The following is a 24602-nucleotide window of genomic DNA, read 5'->3' as shown; positions in this document are numbered from 1 at the left end:
AGGAAGTCAGCAGTAATGAATCAGGCATTATTTCAAGAATATTTGCTTGCCTTTGTATGCCTTCACTTCCAATCATTTTTTGCACCTTAACATCCATATGATCAGCTTCTTTATAAACATATAATAGATCACTTTCCTTCAAAACTAAAACCACACAATAGCTCTATTAGTAAGAGGAAACAATGTCCCAGATCAATTGAAAAAGGTTGCTTTAAATCTATTTTTTTAGGATCTAGTTTCCTTTGCCTATCAAGAGACAACAAAATGTGGAAAGTCTTAACAGGGCATCTGCTCTGTAAGAACATTTTCTTCTCCCAAACTTTCATCTGTTAACATTCAATTTCTACATGTCAACTCAGGTGAAAATCGAAGAGCAAACCAATAGACAATCCTTATTATCATATGAGGAAACATTGCAGCTTTCCTCTGCAGTCAGGCAAACAGGAAGAATTTTCAATTAGGATTTTTCTGAGTAGGACTGCTAAAACTAAGTTCTTTCCCTCTTGAGCAAGTTGCTCGGAAAATGCAACTGCCACTGCATCCAAAACAGAAAATAAGAGTAAATACCTAATGGTATCGTTGCCTTTTTCTTTATGTTGGCTTTCAAATGACTTTTCCCTTTTCTGTTTTCAATCCAAAACCAAAGCAAACTGAATAGCTGTTCACAGTTTCTGACATTTTGGTCAGAAATAATGAAATTATGAGAAAACGCTCTGAATGTTCATTTTCAGCCAGATAGTAATCACTGACAGAAAAGTTACACATGACTCTAATCCCAGAAGTGATGATGCTTGCTTCCAACCACACAAAATGCTAGACTTGGCAAATAAGTCTTCTCATACTATTGTTTCAGGCTAGGTCTTAATTTATCTAGTATGCAAACAGTGCTTGCACAAATACTGTCTGTCAATTATATTTCAATTTTGTCCCTGTTTTGTGAAAAATGTTTTTAGAAATAGCACATACATCATTAACAATCACTATACTGTTGCAGAGATTAGAAATCACTCAATAATATGCCCTCAACTGCACTGTTTTTTAAAAAGTGACCAACAGCTTAAATCTTGATAAAGCTTCAAATTCTGCATATGCAACCATATTTAATATTTGTAGTTACTTGTAATATTTCCATTTGTATTTTGAAATAAAGGGAAAAAATATAAAGGGAAATTTCATTTTCCTTCTTTTTTCTCTTAACCCTTTAAAATTAAAGTGAAAGAATGGCTGTCACTATAGATGGACAAAGGATCTTCTCTTTAAGGAGAGATCTTGCCTGAAATATTGATTCAAACAAAAAAGTATCTGTATTTACAGGATGGTTTGAAAGAAACATGACATTTTTGTGACCAAGGCTGTTTTTATGTCAAAAGACCTGACCTCATTACTTCAAACCAATGGCTTGTACAAGTGTTCTGAAACTCTTAAAACAACCCCATTCCTTCATTCCTTACTATTTGCTTGGGTATTAATTTTTGCATCATCACCTAAAAAAATTGCAAGCACTGGATACTCTTGAAAATGTAACAAATTAATAAACCCAAAGTTAAATAAATCTGCCTGGTCCTCAGCATCATGTTTTTAACTATTATCACAGATTCATTCCAGTTGAAAGAACTATTCATACACATATATTGTGGTTGCCAGCTCAGCTTGTGATGGACTGAAACTGGAGTTCCCAGACTTAAACACCTAACTTTACACAAATTGAGCTAAAGAATAATCTGTGGGTTAAGCACAGATGAGTATAAATACTCAGTACTGAGGAATTATACTCTTTTCAAGAAATATGAAATCTGGCCATCTCAGAATCAAAACATTTCAATTCTCAGACAAGCCTCCTATACCTTAATGGCATCATTTTTATAGACATCTGGTGTGAAATCAGGGCTTCTAGGGACCAAAAGCTGAGTTTCTACTACTTGGGGTAAAAAATAAAGCTCCTAGAGAGCATCTTAGTGTCATATTTAGGTATACATCAACACCCTGGCTATAGAAGACAGGTGTAGTTAGAAATGTGTCACTGAACTGTATCCATTAAAAAATAAGGTACCAAGCACCCTAGCTATTTCAGTGGGATCACTCTAGAGGAAGATATTTTAAAGGGTGATTTATGTCAACAGAACGCACTTGCCCATACAGGATGCACGCAAAACAGGGGTGCTTTTCTCTCTCCAGTGTCTACAGAAGAAATCTAGAAACTGAACTTAGACTAAACTCCTTGGACAGCTTCATTATTTGAAGGCTCCACCACTGTGTGTTGCTTAAGTGTCATTTATATCTTACAAGGCATCATCTTTTTACAACTCATAGAAAATATTTGAAAGTTATTTTACAGGGATATCTCTTCCAATAAAAAGTTGGTTTTTTTTTCTACTACAGACCTTTTGGAGGTCATCAGCTGTCATTGAATTGATACTGTCTGTAGTTTGCAAATCCCATCCATAGTTCTGTTAATGATTCACCGAGTTTGGTTTGGCCAAACTGAAAACAGTCAAGGTGTGTGGGAGTACCTAACACAGAACAGTCCCTTTTCAATTAGACAGTAAGAAGAAATTATCACTCCATCTTCTTTTCTTCTGAAAATGCCTTAAACTGTACCTTTTGGATAAATAATGCTCCTAAACTGTGCAATTTCCAAGGAAGCATCACTGGCTCATAGCATTTATTCAGAACCATGTTCAAACTCTAAACTCACACACATTCAGTCAGCTAGGCTTAACTTTCATCTGCTAGAGACATGAAATGAAGCAGGAGGGACTGTTTATTATGTACTCCTTGTGATGTCCAGGGTCCCTGTTATCCAGCTGGCAAATGACGAGGATTACATACCAACCACACTAACAGAAAAGCAAATGAAAATGAAGTAATCAATATGGACAGCACAGACATATGAATGGCTATTTAGGCTATTTTCTAATGCTCCAACTACATCCCCCTGAGATATATTTCCTCTTTGTTATTCATCTGAAAGTCAGCAAATTAAAAAATGCATTTCCTGCCCACCACCCAAAACCCTAAAGCAAAATGCACACAGCCAAATCCATAAGCAGAAACAAAACCTGCAAGACTCCATTTTATCATCATAGGATTTCAATGCTGCACATCATTTCAGTACTGTAGCTTCAGATGAATCAATAGTGCAATGCTGCTTTAATTATCACTGGCTTCAGTATCCCTGGGGGCATCTCTTTTGCCCAATGTGACAGAATCAATAAGCTTTCCACAAATGAAAATAACTGAAAACTCCAACAAATGGTGTTGTAGGGGTAAAAATGTAACTAAAGTATTGCAGGAGTTACAAATTATATTACATATAATTGCAAAATAGCATTATTTCATACTTCCAAGCATCTTAAAAGAGCAGTTGGTAGGGAGACCTGCTGTAACGGACATGCCAACTTACTCTGAAGAACTCTTTGGTTGACCCTGAGTCCAGTGTCCCATAAGCAATTTCAGTTTGTTTGGCAAGGTCTTCTGCACTTTCTATGGGCGAGACCATTCGCTCAACAGTCAAGAAAGCAGCGAGGTTAGCAGTGTAGGATGAAATAATGATGAGCGTGAAGAACCACCAGACACCTCCAACAATGCGACCTGAGAGGGATCTAAACATGAATAAGATAATGCACATTTTCCTGTCTCTTAAGCCATGAAGACAGAGAGAAAAAGAAGGAACTATTATTGCTGAACATGTATCATTAAGTAACAGTCAATGGGAGGAAAATAATTTGCATTTTAAATACTAGTAAGTGCTTTTTCTTTCGAATCTTAATGCCTACAGCACAGACTCCACTGCATTAATACGTATCATGCACACACAGAAGTTGGAATTCTCTTGAACAGTAATCCCAGTGTTCTTATTATTTCAGGAAATGCCTAACACAGCAAAAATTTTGTCAAAAATCCTGGATAGGTAATCTCTTTTTGGAGACAAAAGTAAAGCATGGTAGCTGCAAATCAGTAGCTTTCTCTGTTTCCTTTTTTTTTTTTTTAAAAAAAAAAAGACAGACACAAAAGGCTTTGCATGTGGAGTATGTGGGCTCTAGGACTAAAATGTTCCTGTCACCCAAGCTCATCAAACATTGTACAAGCTACTGCAATCATTTGAACTTTCATATTTTTCTTACTTAAGAAGCAAGCATTTTGTGGTAACAGATGTTTATGTTAAGTAAAAAATTATATTTTCTATTTTAATACCTGTAATTTGATGAGAAGGCTGTTGAAGAGTAATGTACATCCAGTCTTAATCAGCATCAGTTTTATTGCTAACTTCAATAATAGCAGAGTTAGGCCAATGCTGAACACTCTCAAAATCTCACTGTAAATGGCTAAAATGAAGTATTCAAGTTTGAAAGATTGGGTCATACTGTTTAATTAAGAAGTAGTCACTGCACACTAAAGTTCCATAGCATCTTAAAAGGTGGAAAAATGCAGGACTGGGATCATACATTACATCTGAGGCACCCACTCCCACTCTGTTAAGGCATGGCTTAGCAATACAACGTGGCTTCTCAGAAACAGATGGTCAAATATTCTCCCTCTCATAGTGATATTCTGGAAGCAGTGCTGTAGAACTTGATAGGGAACAGAAATGGGACATTCATTCATGCAAGGCAAATATCCAGCACAATAGTGTGCATTTCATAATTTTAATACAATGGAACTAATTTAGCAACAACACAGCTCCTCTGAAGTCAACTCAGTGGAATTGTCCCTGTGTGTACCTGCTGCTTCTGAGAGTTGTTTGTGGTTTATGCACATTGACATACAAAAAATAATAGCAGATTCTCTGTTCCCTTATGATAGCTGTTAAAAAGGGAAAAAAATGAAAAGGCTTCCTAAAGAGCGAGCTTCAAAACACTGGCAGGAAAATAAACGAAGGAAGATTTTATGCTTCAGTGTTGAAGATAAAGTGCAAATGTAAAAAGATTTGACACAAACCTTGGGGAAATATCACATCCTTGTTGCATAAAGGCACCCAGGGAAAACCAGAGGCTGTTGAATATGCCAAATTCATTGGGAGGCTGGTCACTGGGTCCTTCTTTCCCATCCTCTGGTTCTTCTGTGTGCCACTCATATGGGCTAAACCTGCTAACTAGGAACAGGACCACACTGACACCAATGTAGGCAAAGACTATGCACATCCAGATCTCATACGCCAAAGGGTCCAAGAAGGAAAACACTCCTGGTTTAGATTTCTGGGGCTTTTTGATCATAATGGATATCCCCAAACTCATAAAAGGCTTAGAAAAATCAATGACCTCTTCTCGTACCAAAGTGATGGTCAGAGGCGCAACAGCAATCTCTGCTTTCTATAAAGAAAAAAAGAAATATAGGTGTATAGATTAATCTGAGTTGGCTTACACACTCAGCTAAGCAGCTAATTCCAAAGGTATGTCATTAACATCAGGACACTGTGGCTTAACTGTTCTTTATAACGTCTTTCAGTTTCTTTCTATTACAGTCTATATTTATTCAATATGCTTTTAGTAAAACATGTATATTGCAGTTTTTTATTTTACAGAATTATAGAAAAAGTTAATTTTCCTGCTAAGGGGAAGACTTAAATCTTACAGAGGTGGGCAGCAGTGTAGGTAGATCATTTTAGGTATTAATTTAGGTTTAAAGTAAAGGAATTCAAGGAAGAATGAAAAATGAGAATGACCCTATTGTCACTGAATGTGTAGTGATTTTTTTATAAGATCCCAGAAACAGTCATTTGTTATCATATTTTCATAAGACACAATCACTCTTCAAGGGAAACCAGCTCACGGGCTCAAGGAAGTTCCAAAGAGCATGAAGCAGCAAAGGTGATTAACTACTGCCGTGATGCCACAAAACGTCACACAGTTGTCTTGGGGCAAAGACAGTTCAATAGGAATGAATCAGGTTTTGAACAGTGCAAAAAGGCAAGTATACAGAAAATAGCTGTTCAAAATCATGCAGTAAAAGGACAAAAAGTGTGCTGAATCCATTCCCATTAGAGACAGGAATAATTTTTAGTATGTTTCTCTAATATAATAGTTTTTTAGAATGAAAATACCAGTCTTGAATGAATTGTTATTGATGATGATGGTGATTACAGCTGCTAACAATGATGTCTGCATGAACTGTGAGTTACTGTAGCTGTGCTAATGGGTCATTTTGGTCATCAGGGACTCAAGATTACATTAAGGTTTGCTCCTTGCCTTGCCTTGTATGCTAAAGCTGTCATTACAGCAGTACTTAAGATGGGAATTGTAAGAGGAACTGGGACAAAAGATACACTAGTGGGAGGGGAACAGATGCAGAACCTGCTGCAACCTTTCTACCAGTCATTACGGTGGTGCTGTCCCTAGGTGGATTCACAGAGAAGACCCTGGGCTTTGTGACCAGCGTGGACTTCTAAACAGCTTATGGGCTAAGGAGGGTATTTTGAGCATATTTTGAGAATACTTGGTTTTGGTAACAAATAAGGTAGACTCACAACCTGCCTTCTGCAGTGGCATTACTCTGCTTCAGGCCTCAATATATGAGATAATCTGCCTGTATTTACTCCACCACAGGCCCAGTCAACTTCACAGGCACAATGAAGAGTTTTTCATAAATCTCTATTAATAAATAGAACTGCTGTAGTTTTATCTTCTAAATTCTTAATCAGCCCAAATTCATCTTAGCATCATCAGACACAGTGTATAGCTCACAGTTTAGGAAAGCATTTAAGCATGTTTGCATTTTAGGGTGCTCTTAAGGACACTCATACTCAGTAAAATACACAAGGATATTTAAATCCCATCAGTTTCAATAAGATTAAAACATGCTGAAAATCAAGGATGTGCTTAAATAGTTTAATCCAAGTGTTACATAAATAGCTTGTGTGATAAAGAAAAAAAAAAGTAGGCTTTTTCGTCATCTCACAACTTTGAAACAGATAAATGCATTTAAAATAATTTGGTTTGTTATTTTATACACTAAGTTATATCTATTTTATGGAATTTAATTTAAAACTAATTTAATGTAGTTAAAATTTAAACCTATTTTGGTAGCTGTACGATTTTGAATAATTCAAAAGAAATGACTCATTCCAGTGCAATGGCCCAAAAATGCAAATTTGTATTAAAACTGCTACATATTAATCATCAGATTATATCTGTCATACTGAAATAGTTGCGATGCAAACATTTATCATCATAATTTTATGTAAAGATATTACAGTTTAAGCAACACAAAATCATAATTTTGCAAGCGTTATCAGACTATCTCTGGTGCTAATGTCTTGGGTAAACATTATGATAATATTGCAAATTCTCTGAATTTTAATGTAAATTTTGTAATATAAGGCATTTGAAAAAATTTGGCTTCTTGAAGTCTTGTCATTATGTAAGTCTGACTGAAGTGGATCTTTTATGAGGAAAAATAACATCTAAAATATATTTATAAATACCCTGAAAACTGTAAAGTAAATTTGGTTTCTGTAGTCTAAGGATTGTAGAATGGTTTGGGCTCCTGGCATTGCTGCATATTTCTGTATTCTGTCTCACTCATAAACTCTTTTTTTTTCTAGAAGAATGGTTTCCTTCCTTAGAGAAAATGTCTTTTGTATTTCTAAAGTTCTGCTACTGTGAATGCCTACTGTGGAGTTCTTGAAATGAATTAACTAAAAGATTCAGGGAAACTGTTATCTTTTACTGCGAATCTTCTCTGTATTTGTCACATAGTGGTATCTTCATTGACACAGTGTAAATGATGGACCTGGTCATTGATCTTCAAATGTGTTGGCTAACGGTTCTTTTTTTGTGTCTGCAGACTGCCACTGAGATTAAAACAAGGATCTTTGAGGGCTGTTAGTTTCTATGATGTGAGGTGGAAAAGTGCAAATGCCATTTTAATGTGAATTGTGGAGATTTTAAAGACCTAATTAGCACACTGCATACTCTATGTGAAACACTGGATAAAATTAATCTTACCAAATTTGAATGCTCAAAGAGTACATGCAGAACTCGAACTACACCAGAACTATCTGCCTACGCTACTTTCAGGAGTTGAAGCTTCCTGATACAGGAATTTATCCCATTTCATTACAACAGTGATCTAATGTCAGATGATTCATAATATAGATGAACCCGTTTCATGCCAATGGATGTAAAGGGACAGTACACAGCTAGGTCACAATTAGATGCCAAATGGAAAAAGTGCAGCCTCCCCAATCTGATCATATTATTTATGGTTTTTGTAAGATTACCGTGTGCCACATTAAAGCCTACACAAACCCTTCATTGTTGAAAGCTAAATAATGACAATAGCTGTGCATGATAACCATGAGTGCTAGTGCTTTGCCCAGTTAATGTACACCATATAATTAAGGATTTAAGTGATTAACAATATAACAATGGTGCAAACAATTAATGATTTTGTTGCCAGTGAAATCTGTTTTGACAAAGACTAATCATACTTCACACTTGAATCAACTGCATCTGTACCAGCATTTCAATCAAGGCTGCACCACTAAGTACAGATGGATTCTGGATTCATCCAGTATCATACAATGGGGCAAGATTAAGTCTGATGGTAAGAGACTTTTACTTTTCCAGTATTATTATAACCTTGTGGATAAAATCTATGCTTGGTACAAGCTGTATGAAGAAAAAACATGCAGGAAGTGATTTCAGCCTCAGAAGCTTATAGCTTCTCAGATTTTAAACAGAAATGAGTTGTGACCTTTGGTATTAAGCAGTGAAAGCATAGCATTCTGTGTCAGGAGAATGAATATTTAACTGGAGCTGACTGTTATTGCCTTTGGAAACACCTGTTACATGTGCTCGATGGTATTTCATCCCCAGCCAGCATTTCTCCTGTGAGTTAGATATCAAGGCCTACAGAGCCCCAGAGGGCCCACTGCAGGCACTGGATACATCAGGGGCAAATGACCAAGACTCCCTGGTAGTTTTTAACCGAGCTCTAAAAACAAAACAGGAAAATAAACAACCCCTCACTATGACCTTCTGTGCAGTCACAGAAAAACTGTAACCACAGCACTTTACACACTGTTTCCCCTGGGACGTGATGGAATAATCAAGTAGTGAGTTTAGGTAAAAAACTAGCTGCTCCGTGCAGTATCGGAAGTATGCAGGTATCAGAAGGACCAATGGTGCATACGGGTCTGGAGAGGACGTGGGATAAAATTGGCATGTCTCCAGTCTCAGTAACATAGAGAGGGCTAAGGCGAGAGGTGAGGTGAGGTGGGGAGAGGTGAGGTGAGGTGAGGTGAGGTGAGGAGAGGAGAGGAGAGGAGATGAGAGGAGAGGAGAGGCGAGGCGAGGCGAGGAGAGGAGAGGCGAGGCGAGGCGAGGCGAGGCGAGGCGAGGCGAGGCGAGGCGAGGAGAGGCGAGGAGAGGAGAGAAGAGGAGAGGAGAGGAGAGGAGAGGCGAGGAGAGGAGAGGAGAGGAGAGGAGAGGAGAGGAGAGGCGAGGCGAGGAGAGGAGAGGCGAGGAGAGGAGAGGAGAGGAGAGGCGAGGCGAGGAGAGGAGAGGCGAGGCGAGGAGAGGAGAGGAGAGGAGAGGAGAGGAGAGGAGAGGAGAGGAGAGGAGAGGAGAGGAGAGGAGAGGAGAGGAGAGGAGAGGAGAGGAGAGGAGAGGAGAGGAGAGGAGAGGAGAGGAGAGGAGAGGAGAGGAGAGGCGAGACGAGGAGAGGAGAGGAGAGGAGAGGCGAGGCGAGGAGAGGAGAGGCGAGGAGAGGAGAGGAGAGGCGAGGAGAGGAGAGGCGAGGAGAGGAGAGGCGAGGAGAGGAGAGGAGAGGAGAGGCGAGGTGAGGCGAGGAGAGGAGAGGAGAGAGGAGAGGAGAGGAGAGGAGAGGAGAGGAGAGGAGAGGAGAGGAGAGGAGAGGAGAGGAGAGGAGAGGAGAGGAGAGGAGAGGCGAGACGAGGAGAGGCGAGGCGAGGCGAGGAGAGGAGAGGAGAGGAGAGGAGAGGAGAGGAGAGGAGAGGAGAGGAGAGGCGAGGCGAGGAGAGGCAAGGAGAGGAGAGGCGAGGCGAGGAGAGGCGAGGCGAGGAGAGGCGAGGTGAGGAGAGGCGAGGTGAGGCGAGGAGAGGAGAGGGAGAGAATCCTTTTGTGTGTCACAGAAAAGGTCCAGTCTCACTGGCCAGCACAAAACTGTCTGTTAATCCTTTAATGTGGTTGGGAATTAGAAGCTGTAAAATGTTTCCCAAACAGATCATCTCGTTAACTTGCTAATTCAATTGCAAATTCTGTCCCAGACCTGGCTGCGTATAAAAAGCTTTGCTTGAAGCATAGCCAGCTACTCAGAGTACTTGTGTTTATGATTTGGGGATCTATCAGAGGAGATGAACATCCTCTTACAGCAGAGATTTGCAGGAAAGTCTCTGGTTGACTGATTTTTCTGTTTTCTCTGTTTGGAATAGGCCAGGGAACCTGATGGTCTGTAAATCATTTGGCAAGGATTCACAGAAGTTGTAGGGAGGATGCTTTTCCTAGATTCCCTATGGAAATATTAAGCTGCAAACTTTCATAAGTTAACAGAAAGAACAATTTCTTTTAAAGCTACACCTTTAAAAGTGCATTAAACATGTTTGGAACAGCTCTCGGTCTTAAGGCCAGCTGGCACAGGGCAGTCTGTGTCACTACTATGAAAGTCATTTAACCTCTAAACCAGCATGGGTACATTCAAGCTGCCTGTAGGGAATGGTCTATCCTAGTGTCCAGCTGGGCTCAGAAATCGTTCTGGATGGTAATCATGGGCCAAAAATATACCAGGGACCATTGCTGCAATTTAGCTGATTAGTCAGACAAGCTCCAGAGCTCCTGGACACTCGCTGGTGCCAAGGATATACTGGGATATATCAAGGTGCCTTCGGACGGTACAGCAAATATACTGGGCAACAGCGGACATCTGTTAGATCTTTCAATAAAAAAGCAGCTCTGAGAGCTTTGCTGCAGCTGATTCCCAGAGCTCAACCCCAGAGTCACAGTCAAACTACAGCCTTCCTAAACACATAGTTGTGCAGGCATTTTTAAACTTGGCCATCAAACTTTAAAGAGCTTTCACGTAATTTTTTCCATTACAAAAAACAAAGTGTTGACTACGTATTCTGGGATGTCCTCTTCATGTAGGTAATTTGCAACAGGTTCCTTATGCCTGTGAATTTTGTGGCTTCCAGCTATGCTAACAGCTGCAGGTCACATTCCAGTACTGGCATGAACCTCTCTCTGTGTGAGCTTCCTAAGAGCACATTGTATTTCAGTCTAGTACGAGGGCAGTTTGGGTTTGATGAGGTAAATTTTTCAAGATAAAAGGAAAAAAAACCCAAACCCAAAACCCAAACAGAAAACTAAAGTATGATTTCAAGTTTTCCCTGTAATTTTCAACCAGAATGACAGGCCTCTGAAATTATGCATCTGGGCAAGGGAATTTTCTCACAATTTGTAAAATTCCTTGGATGATTTAAAAAATCTACTGGTGTAAAACAGAGCATAGATGTTGACAATCATGTGTTTGCTATTGCAATTAAAAGCCAGACAAGGAGTTGCTTCCATTTTGATAAAGTAAGTCGGAAAACCCCTTGACTTTTAATATCCTGAGATTTCAGCTGCTTCCAAGCCACTCAAGTGGATCCACATGCTTGGTGATCATTCAGCTTTTCCACTTTTTAAAGACACAAGTGAGGCTGGTTCTTCCAAGTACTTCCAAGAACATAAATTTTGTGAAGCTGGTATTACCTTCCCATTCCCAGGTGGAAAAGAAATCAACAAAATTCTGGGGCACGATTTCCCACATTCCTGCAGCAGACAGTCTATTGAACGTTGAGTAGTCCCCTGAACTGATACTAGTGGAGAAGTCTTCAATAAAATTTGTCAGCTATACTTAGCTGGCAGAATGGAACAGAAATGGATCTGCTAGAAAAGCCACTAGGCTTTTGTCACATGTGGCTCTATCCATCATTGGAATTGCAAAAACTACAGCTCTGGATGGACCAACTGGTATGTGATAGTTTTATATAGAGAGGCTGAGGCATGTTATGAGTTCATTGGTGGAAAAATCCTCACCTGAACAGTTTTAGGATTTTATTTTTTTTTATTCCATCACTGCAGTGAAGTTTCTTTAAGAATTCTGATCTGTTCTCAGTGCAGATACTAGCAACTGCTGACATCAGCAAGCATAGCTCTGAGTTTTGCTACTTTCGGTAACACCAGATACTGCAAATATTTCTTCAGGTTTGCTGGAACTATTTTAATTACATATTACAACTTTATGTGTCAACAGAATTGTTAACTGTTAGGCTATTCTGAAGAATCCTCCAAATCGCTATATAAGATAATGCTATTAGTTACTGAATTTACCAGGTTTGCTCTTAAATTTTATTATTGATGTTCATCTTAAAAGGCTGAATTCTGAGTGACCTATTTGTGTACTTGTCTGCAGTGGTTTGTTATATATGTTTGATAATGATGGTGGATTCTCCCATTTCTCAAACCAGCCCAAGAATCCGATCTTTTTAAAAAGATCAGTCCACCATTCCATGACAATGAGTAAATGAGTGATATTCTTCCCTGCTAAGTTTTACAATACATCAGGATTAGATGGTCTCTAACATTAGTTCTAACATCAATGAATTTTTAAGGGATGGGCAAACTATGGATGTTCTAATGTGACAAGGTACTAGTCGAATACATAGTAGAATTTGCATGAAACTATTTAATTTTCTCTCGAAAACAAATGAAAGCACAGAGATCTGAAACAGAATTCTGTTTCTTTTCTGTGACCTCAAGGTTAAATAAAATGCACATATACTTTATATTTTATGACTAATTCTACGATAAATTAAATCCTGCTTCAAAAATTGGTATGCTTACCCCATAAACAAGTTCTCCCACCATCCCATTCCAGATTTTTGTCTCTGGATCCCTTGCTCCATATTTTCCATCAGGAACAATGGCAATTTTGTACTTGATACCAATATGTTTTGCAATTTCTGACGCCAGATCTACACAGTATCCTTCAAACTTGTCATTCCCTTCAAACGTATCATGGTTTTTCTTGAACATAACATATGGGGCTTCCTATAATGAAAGAAGTAGAACTGTAAAGGAGAAGTATACCTAATACACTCTGAAAAGTAACATGTCATCTACTGACTGAACAACACACATTTCATCAAAAGTTCATGGATAGTATTAGCACATTTAAATTAAAATGTATAGAGAGAAACCCTTCTGGAAAGGGACACTATTTACACTGCAAGTTGGCTTATACATTTCACAAGATCTATCGACCTTACAAATTATGAACACAAAAGCTATTAAAGAATGCATACAAATTTTACTTTGTTTAAAATGAAAGACCTTAGTGCAGTATATGCTAAATTTAAAGTGTGAAGAGAGGTCGAACCTCTACAATGCAAATGACTGTGGGATAACACAAAGTATAATTTATGCTTTTGACATCAGGAAGTAAGCATATCCTCTAACAGTGTGGTTACTGTTTATGTAATTTCAGATGCGCAGCTTGAATAATTTCCTTTCTTGAGGTTTAGAATGCATAGTTATTAAGAGGCTATATATATTGTAGTAAGAATATTGAAATACATTTCTGAGGAAACATGTATCTTCCCCTTCAAATAAACAGTACAGATTCTGCAAGATCCTTTAGGATGAATCTAAGCAATATGCATGACCAAAAATGGTATTAAGCTGACACTCACTTTACATGTTGCATGAAAAAGAAGTTCCAAAACATTTTGCGATGGTGAGTGCCATTGAAAACATGTAAAACCTGTTGCAAAAAGTGGATCTTACAATCCCTTTGTAGACCTTACTATTACAACAGTGAATATAATGTGATTGTGAAATCAAGGTCACATTAGGAAAACAAGGTCACATTTTTCTTTCTTGCTCTGTGTGGATTCAGACTTTAGAAATCATTATAAAAAACTATACTTCCTGGTAGTTTTTTTAAATTACTGCATAAAATTCATATTCATAGCCAGTTCCAGATAAAATATCTGTCACAATTGTCACCCTTTGTTTGAAATTACATCACAAAATGCTGGCAACTTAAGTTTTCTCTGTGCTGGCCCTGGCAATCGTGTTTTTGACACTAACCTTGGTAGCACTCTGTCCTATTCACATCTTTCCCACATACATAATTAGTACAAAAATAAAAATAAAGGGAAATATGTAGCTTGAGAATGTCTGCTTCATTGAAACTACATCAACATCAGCTGTAAGCAACAGCAATTTTGTAACTTCTACTGGTCATTTAATAATGGAGGATACGTGGCATCCCAGGAGCAATAGGGTGACTGAATAAACCAATTCCAAAATTTTTCCATGTGTCAGGTAAATTTTTCTTTTTGGATACCAAAATGTATCCTGTTAGCAGTGTGTGGATCCACCCAAGAGAGGAACTTGATAGGCAAGCCTTTAATTTACTATTATAATGTGAAAAGGCAAAGAAATAGAAAAGAGAGTGATTATATGTGGGAGGCACTATTCTCTTTACGTATATAAGTTTACTCCCTGTGGTAACTCTGGCCAGGACCCACCTCTGTATATGGATGGCAGAACAGAGCTTCGTACAATGTGAGTGGAGAAAGTTGTGTAGCTTGTTTGCTTCAGTGTGAGAGAAAGGTCCCATGTTAAATTCACACAGTTTTGGAATGGGGAAGCGCTAGTGTTTCCTTAAAGATAGTCAGGTTCCTAAATATTGCAGGAGTGTTTCAGTCTCAGATGTATTCCCAGAACACCTTTCCTCCCACCAGCTCCTTCTTACGCTATTCTTTGCCATGGGCATGCCTCTTTGGGCCACAATCCCTTCGCAGGAATTCAGTGTTGGAGGCCATTGATGCATTATGGCCATTACTTCAGCTACACAGAAAAGCTTCCGCAACGATCACTTTCTAAGCCAAACTCTGTCTGACTGATTCCTTGTCCTATGTAAAAGTATAAATGTGCAGAGAAGTTGGAGGATGACAGCAGGTTATTGCATTTCTTGAGCACTTAGTTATGACCACTGCATGGCTAAGGATCACCAAGGACTTCTGAAACTGGGACAATCACAAGACAAGTTGTCACCATCCTGATGCGTGTGGCTGGGGCACTGAGAACACCACTGAGCTACAGCATTAACTGCACACTGTAATCACTGCAGTGATGCAATGCAGTAACTTTGCCCGTCGAGTTTGTATCTTTAAAGGAAAGCTGGCTGAGTATTACCAGCAGCCTTCACCATTTCTTGTATTCCTATCCCCAGTTAAATCAGCTTAATCACAAACGCCTGTTTTCCAGAGGGAGGGAGGGAGAAGAGCAGGGAGAAGGGGTCCTGCCCTCTCTTTGCAGTAATCTTGATTTTAGAAAGAATTTTGGGCACATGAATCAAATGTTTATTCCTTGTTTAAGCTTTTTGATCCTGTGAGAGCAAAACCCAAAATCTGGATCTCACTACCTATGTTATTGCACAAAAATGGTTAAAATAGACAAAGGAGAAAAATACTACATCTCCTGATTGTGATTTAGTGAACTGCTAGCTAGAAATAGAACTGAGTCTTGTCCAGTATCCTGCATTTGTAGGCTTGCCTTAACAGCTCCAGCTACATTTGGTCGCTGCACATCAAAAGCAATTTTGTTTTTCAAAGACCAGAGTTAGTGACTGCCAGGTCTTATGATTCAGCCTTTCTTATAAAAACCCAAGCCACAGGCATACAATTAAATTCACACCAGGAAATAATAATTCTGCAGAGGGACACAAAGCAGAGAGGCACAGAAGAGGCCAGGTCAGCCTGCTCCTTCTCCCAAAACCCAGACACAGCGCTTCTGCCTGCACCTCATCACTAACAGGGCTGCTACAAAAAAGCATTTAAACTGTGTCTGCACAGCAAAGCAAATGACAGATGCCTCATTTTTCCTGTTGAAGGCTAAATAAACTTCAGCCCCTCTCACCAGGAGTTCTGTAAGAGAATGCTGAGAAGGGAAGTAGTGGGGTCCAACACCATCCTTGGTAGGCGCTAGCAGCAGCCATCCCATCCAGTGGAGGGACCACCAAGTGAGGATGCAGAAGACCTGGGTTCTGGCAGGGATCTAACTGTTGGGTGACGTGGGGGAACTGCATTAGTTCCCTCCCCATCCACTTATCTTTCTACAGACCAATCTTACTGATTTAGAAGGAACACCTCTTCTAATGCAATTCTCTTATAAAGTAAGGTAGTACCTCTTGCTGTGACTGCTTTAAAAGGAGCAATTGAGTGAGATCTGCCAGTGTGAAACAATACAATTGAAAATAATGGGAACACCTACTACCTTTTGCTTACTATGTTGTCCTTTCCCTCCTCCCTATTTTACAGAGAATAAATAACAGTTTAATTGCTGTGCCTCCTTTACCTGCCAAATAATGAGAGATGTATTTTCAAGGTAGAGTTTGATGAGAGGTTGGGGGTGGGACTGAATGTGGCTTTCTGATAAAGACTGTTTGCAGAAAAAATCAAACAGTAGCACTAGTTTAAATTCTGTCCATTTCAGGTGTTGGGGGTGTTTCAAACTAATGAGGCGTGCAGATGTTATTATAATAACATCAGGACATTGAAAGGCAAGTTTTACTGGTTTGCTAACAAGCAACTTAACAGATGAACTTGCAAGATCACACTGCAAAGTCATGAAATATCTGAACTGATCAATAGCATGTACTCAGCCATACCTTGATACTCTTTTCTATCTGTGGCACTGACAAAGATTATTTTTTCCTGTATAACTTATTACAATAGCATTTTCTAAATTAGTAGTAATGTTAGTGTAAACATGCTAGTCTAAAGATACAAGAGATGCAAGACATCTATGGAGAGGTAGCATCTTCTATTAAATCAGCTGAAATAGCTGAAAACAGTAGGCATACTTTTTCAGTTTCCAGTTATGGCATCTTGTCTAATAAAAATATTACTTCTCCACTCCACCTTTGCATTTACTACATTTTTAAACTATAAACTCTTAACCTACTATATGTAAAACACAGGTTTGACTTACTGCTGAATGAGGTTTAACACCACAATATTTGCAAGATTTCAGCTGCTTAATAGTATTCTATGAGGTAGTGAATCAAGGAAAAGGCCACATTAAAATGATCAATGACTAGCACGGAACAGATATTTGAAATGGTGCAAGCTTTACTTATATAATTCACAGTCTTATAACAATATGCAACATTTGTAAATACAAGTTGATGTCTGCAACAATTACCTTTATAGATGTAAACAAATCATTCCACCACATTGCCACAAATTCATGTATACAGTAAAATGCTCACAACTGATGATTCATACTATAAGGGAAGCTGGAGAAAGTAACTAACCCAAATACCAAACAGATCTATGTTTGGCTTTCCTACTCTACAGTTCATTTCAAAATCTTTAAACATTGTAAAAATAATCTGTAAAAGTGACAAATATTTGTGCAAGGAAATGTCTCATTTTTAGAATAGAAGTGTCATACATTATCACACTTTATTCTGAAATAAACTTCTGTTGATGTCAATGAAAGTTTTTTTTGGCTTTTTGTGGTTTTGGTTTTTTTTTCTGAATAAAGTGTTCAGGATTCGGTTTGAAGTTTTTATTATTGTCATGCAACAAACTTCAATTTTTCCTCCTGTCTACTAAAGAATTTGATTAATAAAATTTCTAATGAAAAAATATTTTTCTGTTATGAGAAAGAAGGTTATAGTTAGAATTTTTGAGGTAAGACTCTGTCAAGAGTATATCAGGCAAAACAATGAGGGTGGCTCTCAGTCACCTAATGAAGGTTATCTGTCATCTGAGATGCCCTAAGGTAACCGGTTTGACCTCCAAGTGCCATTCTGCAGGTCCTTTGTGCTGCCTCTTTATGGATAGGTCTGATACCCTCAGTGTTAGGCATCCACCTATGAGCCATGAATCAATTTCTAAACCTTTGTGGACTTCCACGAAAAATTACATACTTGGGGCACTACTTATCCCATATGCCTGAAACAATATACACCAGCTGAAACAGCCAGATGGAGTGGTCATATATGGCATGAGACAGGCAAGTGTCATCCTGCCAGTGTAAGAAATGGGGGGTTGGCAGTATATTCTAGAGCATGTTAAATGTCACTGAGTGCTTACAACTGGGCAACTGAATCAATAGCTTTTGTAAAGTCATCTACATTTAGGTGACTCAGTCGTGAACTGGATCCTGCCCTTGAAGCTTGATCTGCCAACACCAAGACTATCTGATTTAAAATACTGAGCTGAAAGCCACATGTACATTGAGCTTTGGTTCTAAAGGATTTTTGTGATTTTTATGTTTTGCAGTCTCAGAGTAGGTACAGAGCTGGGTGTATCATGAAATGGATTAGAAAGTTTGGAGTAGTCTTCCCAGCCTACTCCCCACGCTCTACCTCAGCAACTTGTCACTGTATCTCTCCAACTTGCTAAATTAGAGATGATCATTATTCTTGGCTGGCTAAGTCACTTGCTTTACCTCAGTGTTAGAGGAAAGCTGCACATGGCATCGCTTATCCAGTCATAGAACAAGCCTGCTGTGGACGTTCTACCCCCCCGCCTTGAGGAAATATTTCTGCATACAGGTAGAAAATCTGTCCTTTCCAGAGGGCCAGGTGTGCAGGAGGCTGTGCCTGTGATCATGAGGTACAGGACAAAGGTCTCTCCCAGGAACTATAAAAAGCAGGCCTTCATGGAAGCTGGTGGAGAGCACCAGCTGCCCCCATGGCCACCTCTCTCTGGGCTGCTCCTTCACTACATGACTCATCGGAGACAGGTGGAGTGCCTACGCACTAAACCAAAACCATAAAATAAATTCTATGTGCTCTCACTACGTTACAAATCAACATAACATTTTGCCAAGTAGGAAATGCTGTACTAATTTCTTTGAGTGCAGAGATAATTTGTTATAAAGCATCTTCTATGCAATAGCCATACAGCCACATTACAGCAAGGTAAGCACAGACACATAAAAATCGAAGAAACAGCAGGCGAATCAACTTGCACTATTTCGCTTCAGGCAAAAATTAAAGCGAGCCATGCTGAAAACTTGTAGACTTTTCTTACACCGCCACAACATCTGTCTTTGAAGACTGAAAAGCCTGACAGCACTGGTTGCAGAAGCTTTTCAGTTTAATGTTGGAAAATATGCATGCAACCAAAATTATATGTGTCATCTACAATGGTTCAACTTCCCTTCAATGTGAAGAGAGCAACGAGGAGGTGAAAAAGTCTCTGTCTGGCATTTGCAACATGACTATAATACAGAGAAGAGCAAAATAACAGGATTCTGAAAGTTAGTCTAGTTAAATGTATCTTTGTGTGTGTGATCATATGCTTATGGATGCTAAATACACTGCCCTGGCAGGCCAACATTAAGAATCATGGCTCTAATCTGCCTTCGGCATCATGTGTGCAGCTCCCAGTGGAGTCAATGTGAGATGGGCATGATAAGGCAGAATTCACCATATATTCTTATTCAAACCAAATTCTGATATATTTCTCTTGCACTGTGATTTTGAAACACTGAAAGGGGACACTTTTGGTCATGAAGCAGTGCTGCTTTCAAATAATTGCATTTATCCCAAAATGACATGCTGCATAAACATAGGGCATGCTTTGGAATATTAATTCAGCTTTTTGGTTTTGAAAATGATCCCACCAGTCCTTTCAGTACAGGGACTGGAAAAGTTCTTTTGAAGATAACATTTATTATGCACATCAAAATGCTTCAATGCAAACAGGACAGGCAAGATAACACATTTTAAAAGTTTTCTAGTTTTCCTTTTTTTTCCTTTCTGGCAAACAGGAACCTTTTATATTACTTTTCATTATTATTTTTTACTCTTTTCTCCTAAGCTTGGAGCTATTTATGGAAATTACAGTATTCATGTATGGTAGCTTCAGTCAAAGATATCAGGATTGGTATGAGAGGAAAATTTCGACTGAAAGCTTGTTATTCACATCGTTCTCTTCTCAGCTTGGCAAAGTTGAAGGTTAACGTCATCTGTTCTAGACATTTCAGATTAGTCACAGAACTTTTCTTGGTGGTTCAGTGCCTGGTCATCCAGTCAGAGGAACAGTAATCCATATGGAAAAATTAGCTCAATGCTACTAGACTGGTGGTTAATACTTGAGCCTTAGTTAGGAATGTTCGCAGCATCTTGGGACTCTTTTCTTCCTTGATCAATTTCTTAAAATAGGATTCTTCATCAGAGGCTGAAAAGAGGAGGACTGTACTGAAGTATATTTTTTTTTCCATCACCAAGTCTTTTTTTTTTTTTTTTTAGGAACAAGATACATATATTTTAAATGTCCCATGCAAAAAAAATAAATAAAGAAAGAAAAGGTACACAATTTGGTTAGGAGTTACATTCTGAATTCCTGTATAGTAGTTTGGTTGGTTTGCTTCCTGAAATGATAATCTTCAACAGGAGATTTGTTAAGACATACTTAATGTATAAATGCTGATACACATTGATGGAAATCTGATAACTAACTGCATTTTTCAGTAAGAAAATGCCTTGACACTTTCCTTTGGATTATTTTCAACTCTGTATCAAATTAGAAAAAATATTGCTTAACAACACATACAGAATATTCCTTTCCATTTGAAACACAGTTTATTCTAAAGGGTTAAAATGTCTTGTCTAAATGAAGCAGGTGAAAAGGGCAGTGAACTGAGATGTAAAATCTTAAAAGCGGTCAGGTAAAGGTCACCCTTTGCCAGTTGGCTTTGACAAACATCAGCTTAAAAGGGCATGTCTAACATCTAAGGGAAAATTGCTAAATATTTTGTTTAAAATACTGGTTTGTAAGAAAAAATTGTTTTGAAAAGCTATGTATTAAAAATGTAAATGAACGAAGCAACTGCATTCTCCTCTGCAACCACTCTTGAAAAACAACGACACTGGAAAATCAACCCCCAAATCTATTTAGATTGTATTAAAATGGAAATTTTATTGAAATGCTGAATAAACATATTAAGAAATATGTTGAAATGCATCTACTAAATTCATGCTTTCATTCAGAATTTTAAGTGTATAATCAAGTTCTGATTGGCTGACTTAACTACAAAACTTGGAATTTTAGCTCTTGATAATGTCAATTTTGAATTTATAATGTGTCAACAAAAAGGGACACTGGTATTACAGACATCTCATTCTATACCCTCTCTTCAATTCTGTTATTTAGAGGTTTCAGGTTTTTCTTTTCTTCCAGTTTCTTGTGAGTCAAGATTTATCAATTAGAGGTTGAACGAATTCACTTGTATTTCTGAGACTTACTTTAGTAAAAAATGAAAAAGACTGAATAACAGAAAAAAATTACCGCAACTCAATTTTAAAATACCGATTCCAAGTGAATCATTATAATAAATGCATACCAAAAAAACTCTGTACAGTCAAGATAATTAAGATATATGGCTCTCACCCGCCCACTAACTTAGGAACTGGCACTCTAAATTAGACCATAACTAGAAAAGAAATTGTGTCACACACCAGTATAAGCATTAAAAAAAGAAACACCTTACCAAAATTGTAGTGACAACTACTGTTCTATTCTCAATGGCTGAAGTGTCATTTCCAAGTGTAGGTTCATGCTGAATCAAAACTAATTTATCCATGTCATTCCAGTAACCAACCTGCAAAACAAAACACATATAATTTACAGTAGAAAAGTCTGCATTCTGTGTAATTACAAATGCAAATGATTATAAGAACAGAGTGATCCAAAGTAATTTTGTACCAAAGGAAGTGCTGTTGCACTCACAGACAGGTGCATGGTGGCGTGCATCTAACACTTTGGGTATACCATCTTGCACCACTGCTGCACAGTCAGACCTGGTATTGCTGCAACTCAGCCATTCCTGAATGACATGAGCTACTTACTTCAACCAGAGGGACAAGCTAAATCCATTTTCAACAGTTTGAAGCCTTCCTGGGGCATAAATGAGATATAAGAATTTTTGCTCTCCATAAGAAATTTTTCATTCGTTAAGACCTTCTGGTCTTAGATGGAGGAGTGAAAGACATCTGGATGACAGCTTTGCAAATCAATGGCTGATCTCAATTCCCTGCTCCATCATGGGCCTCCCAGGGGATGCCAACCCAGGGGCTTACACCAGGCCTGTTCCACTTAACTGATGGTGATGACCTTTAGTACCTACATCAGAAGCCCTGTTATTAAAGGTTTCTTTAGACTCACCAGACAGACAGGCACCACCCGACAGTGACTCAGCCCATGCAGTATAAGCACCCTTCCTAGAAAAGTGCTTGCTTAAAACATGGTGAGGGTGACTTCACTCCAAAAGCCCACAGGCTCCAAAAGTGCCCACAGGGAGGTGGAACAAATCAGGTTTTCCTCTCCCTGGTTGTGTTTAGGCTGCCACAGAGCTTCCCAGAGCAGAATTAAGGTGAAACAGCTGCCTTTGTTCATGCTGGCAATGAACTACTCTAGAGCCAGGTTTGAATCACTCGTGTCACTTCTTACACTCCCATGAAGAAACCCCCCCACACCCTCCCTTTCCCCCTTCTTGCCATTCGCTTTTCTGCAACTAGATCACGGGTGTCTGTGGACCCTCTGACAAGGCCACTGAGGAGTGGCTCAGTGCCTGTTCCTCTGACCCAGCGCTGACAGCACCCAGCTCCACCTCAAACAGACAATGTGAACACAAATGTGTCATTAGAACAGTGCCCTAATTCCACCTAAAGGGGCTCTCCAGGTTGCTGAGAACCTAATGAATTAAGAGACTGACATTTTTCTCAGTAAAGGTGCAGACAGCGGCAGTGATGTTAAAAGGTTTCTATCAAAGAGATGCAATTCAAGCTGGCACAGCTCACTGTTTGGGAGCAGCTAGAGGCCAGCCAGCAGGAACTGTCCCTTCCCTCCTTCCTTGATTAATTAGGAGTTCATGAGACCAAGAGCTGGGACAGAGCAATGCCTTGTCTGTCTTACCAGAAGAGGAAAGGAAACTGTGGTGGGAAGTGGGATCCAGACAGAGCTCCAGTGTAACTGTCAGTGCCAAACTGGCTAAATGATAGATCAGCTATACAGCCAATTTTATTTCTAACATTGTGGTAGAACCCAGACCAAAATTCACCATCACATAGGATTCTGTCTCCACAACATGGAGAAACATCATGTTCAGATCAGTGCAGTGATGCGGTATGAGAGTCTAGAAGTGCATGGGAGTGCTTTTGATTCCTGGTCTCATACATGTTAAAGAATCCTGTATATTCTTAAAACAACTAACATTACTCTTGATTTTTACGTTTACTGTTTCATAAATTTCCTTTTTGAAAAAAAAATATTTATGGAGAGGCAGGTCATTTTAGCAGTCCTCAGAGCACTGTGCAGACACAACTCACCATAGGGAATTACAAATACATGAAGTAATTCAATATGAGTGAGTGAGTAAGATTGAGTATGAATGAGTATATTTTTTTCTATTAGCAAAGCAAACATGCATAAAGTCTTCCCGTGCACAGCTTCTGGCATATTTAGTTGAAATGTTCCTTTTCTCTCTGCAATTGCTATTACAGCACAGGAGCCTTGATTTAGGTGTCTGCGGCTAACAGGATTCTGCAGCGTTGCTGATATATTGGAGACACAGATTTTCTTCCTAGTAGGATGCACTGCTAACAAATATTCTTTTTCATCCAGACAACTACAGAGTCACAGATACAATTGACAACTCAAAATGTCAAGTTCTTGTTAAAAACTGTGACCAGCTAAAGGCAGAATATGTACACCAAAACCTAGCAGTTTGGGAATCATTATAATAGTGAATGCTTGTTTTTCAATGTGCAATTCCTCACTGCTGGAAAGTTCAGAAGGAAAGCAGAAAATGAATGATGTACTGTGTTATAAAACTAAGTGCCATACGAAAATGCAGACATAGATAAGGGAGGTTTTTGAGGAACGGAAGGCATTTTCTAAAGGAATTTTATCTTGTGTGCATGGGTGTGACTGTGTGTGTGTGCATCTCAAACCTGCACTGAAGTAACTCTGGAGCTGGATTACTGAATAAATATATATCATGACACTTGTTTAAATATATAGATTCACAGTTACTGTAAGAGTACTAAATAACCATATGGTTTCCTACAAATACCTCAAATCCCCAAGGAAAAATATCTGCCTCAAAGTAAATCTGTCACAACAGTTTGGCATTTGAATGAATAGTGTCATTTCTGAAGGGCTGTGCACCTTGTAGCAACCACTGAAGTACTTCTGCTGAAGCCCACAAGTCACTAAGGGCAACAGGATACTCAATATTTTTGTTAATCAATTTTCATGTTAGTTGCCCAAGTTGGAATTTAGGTGCCAAATCTGTCTTGTGCATGTACATACATGCTTTGTTTACTTCCCCTCCCCCCCTCCCTTTTTTTTTTTTAAATCTTGGTGACATGACGAATGGTGAATGACAGAATCACAGAATGCTTGGGGTGGGAAGAGACCTCTGAAGGTCATTTGGTCCAATCCTGCTGCTCAACCTAGAGCCAGTTGCCAAGGACCATGTTCTGATAGCTTTGTAATATCTCCAAGGATGTAAACTCCACAACTGCTCTTGGCAACCTGTGCCAGTGCTTGGTCACCCTTGCAGTAAAAA

At 38.8% G+C, this 24602-nt stretch overlaps 1 protein-coding gene across 3 annotated transcripts in view; it reads right to left on the bottom strand.

Moving 5' to 3' along the window:
* The window catches only part of GRIA4 (glutamate ionotropic receptor AMPA type subunit 4), a 240641-nt gene that overhangs the window by 43638 nt on the left and 172401 nt on the right, over nt 1-24602 (bottom strand). For 2 of the 3 annotated variants that reach the window (XM_037377767.1, XM_037377768.1), the window contains exons 9-12: nt 21522-21632; nt 12843-13049; nt 4939-5309; nt 3404-3602 (exon numbers count right to left, since the gene is read on the bottom strand). In XM_037377767.1, coding sequence (XP_037233664.1) covers nt 3404-3602; nt 4939-5309; nt 12843-13049; nt 21522-21632 — 888 coding nt within the window. Of the gene's footprint in view, nt 1-3403; nt 3603-4938; nt 5310-12842; nt 13050-17118; nt 20210-21521; nt 21633-24602 lie in introns of those variants that run through there. The other variant, XM_037377769.1, reaches the window with a different exon arrangement.

The sequence above is a fragment of the Falco rusticolus genome, chromosome 2 (assembly GCF_015220075.1).
Source record: "Falco rusticolus isolate bFalRus1 chromosome 2, bFalRus1.pri, whole genome shotgun sequence".
Lineage (NCBI taxonomy): Eukaryota > Metazoa > Chordata > Aves > Falconiformes > Falconidae > Falco > Falco rusticolus.
Note: the sequence above shows the minus strand (reverse complement) of the source record. Positions and strands in the feature narration are given on the sequence as shown.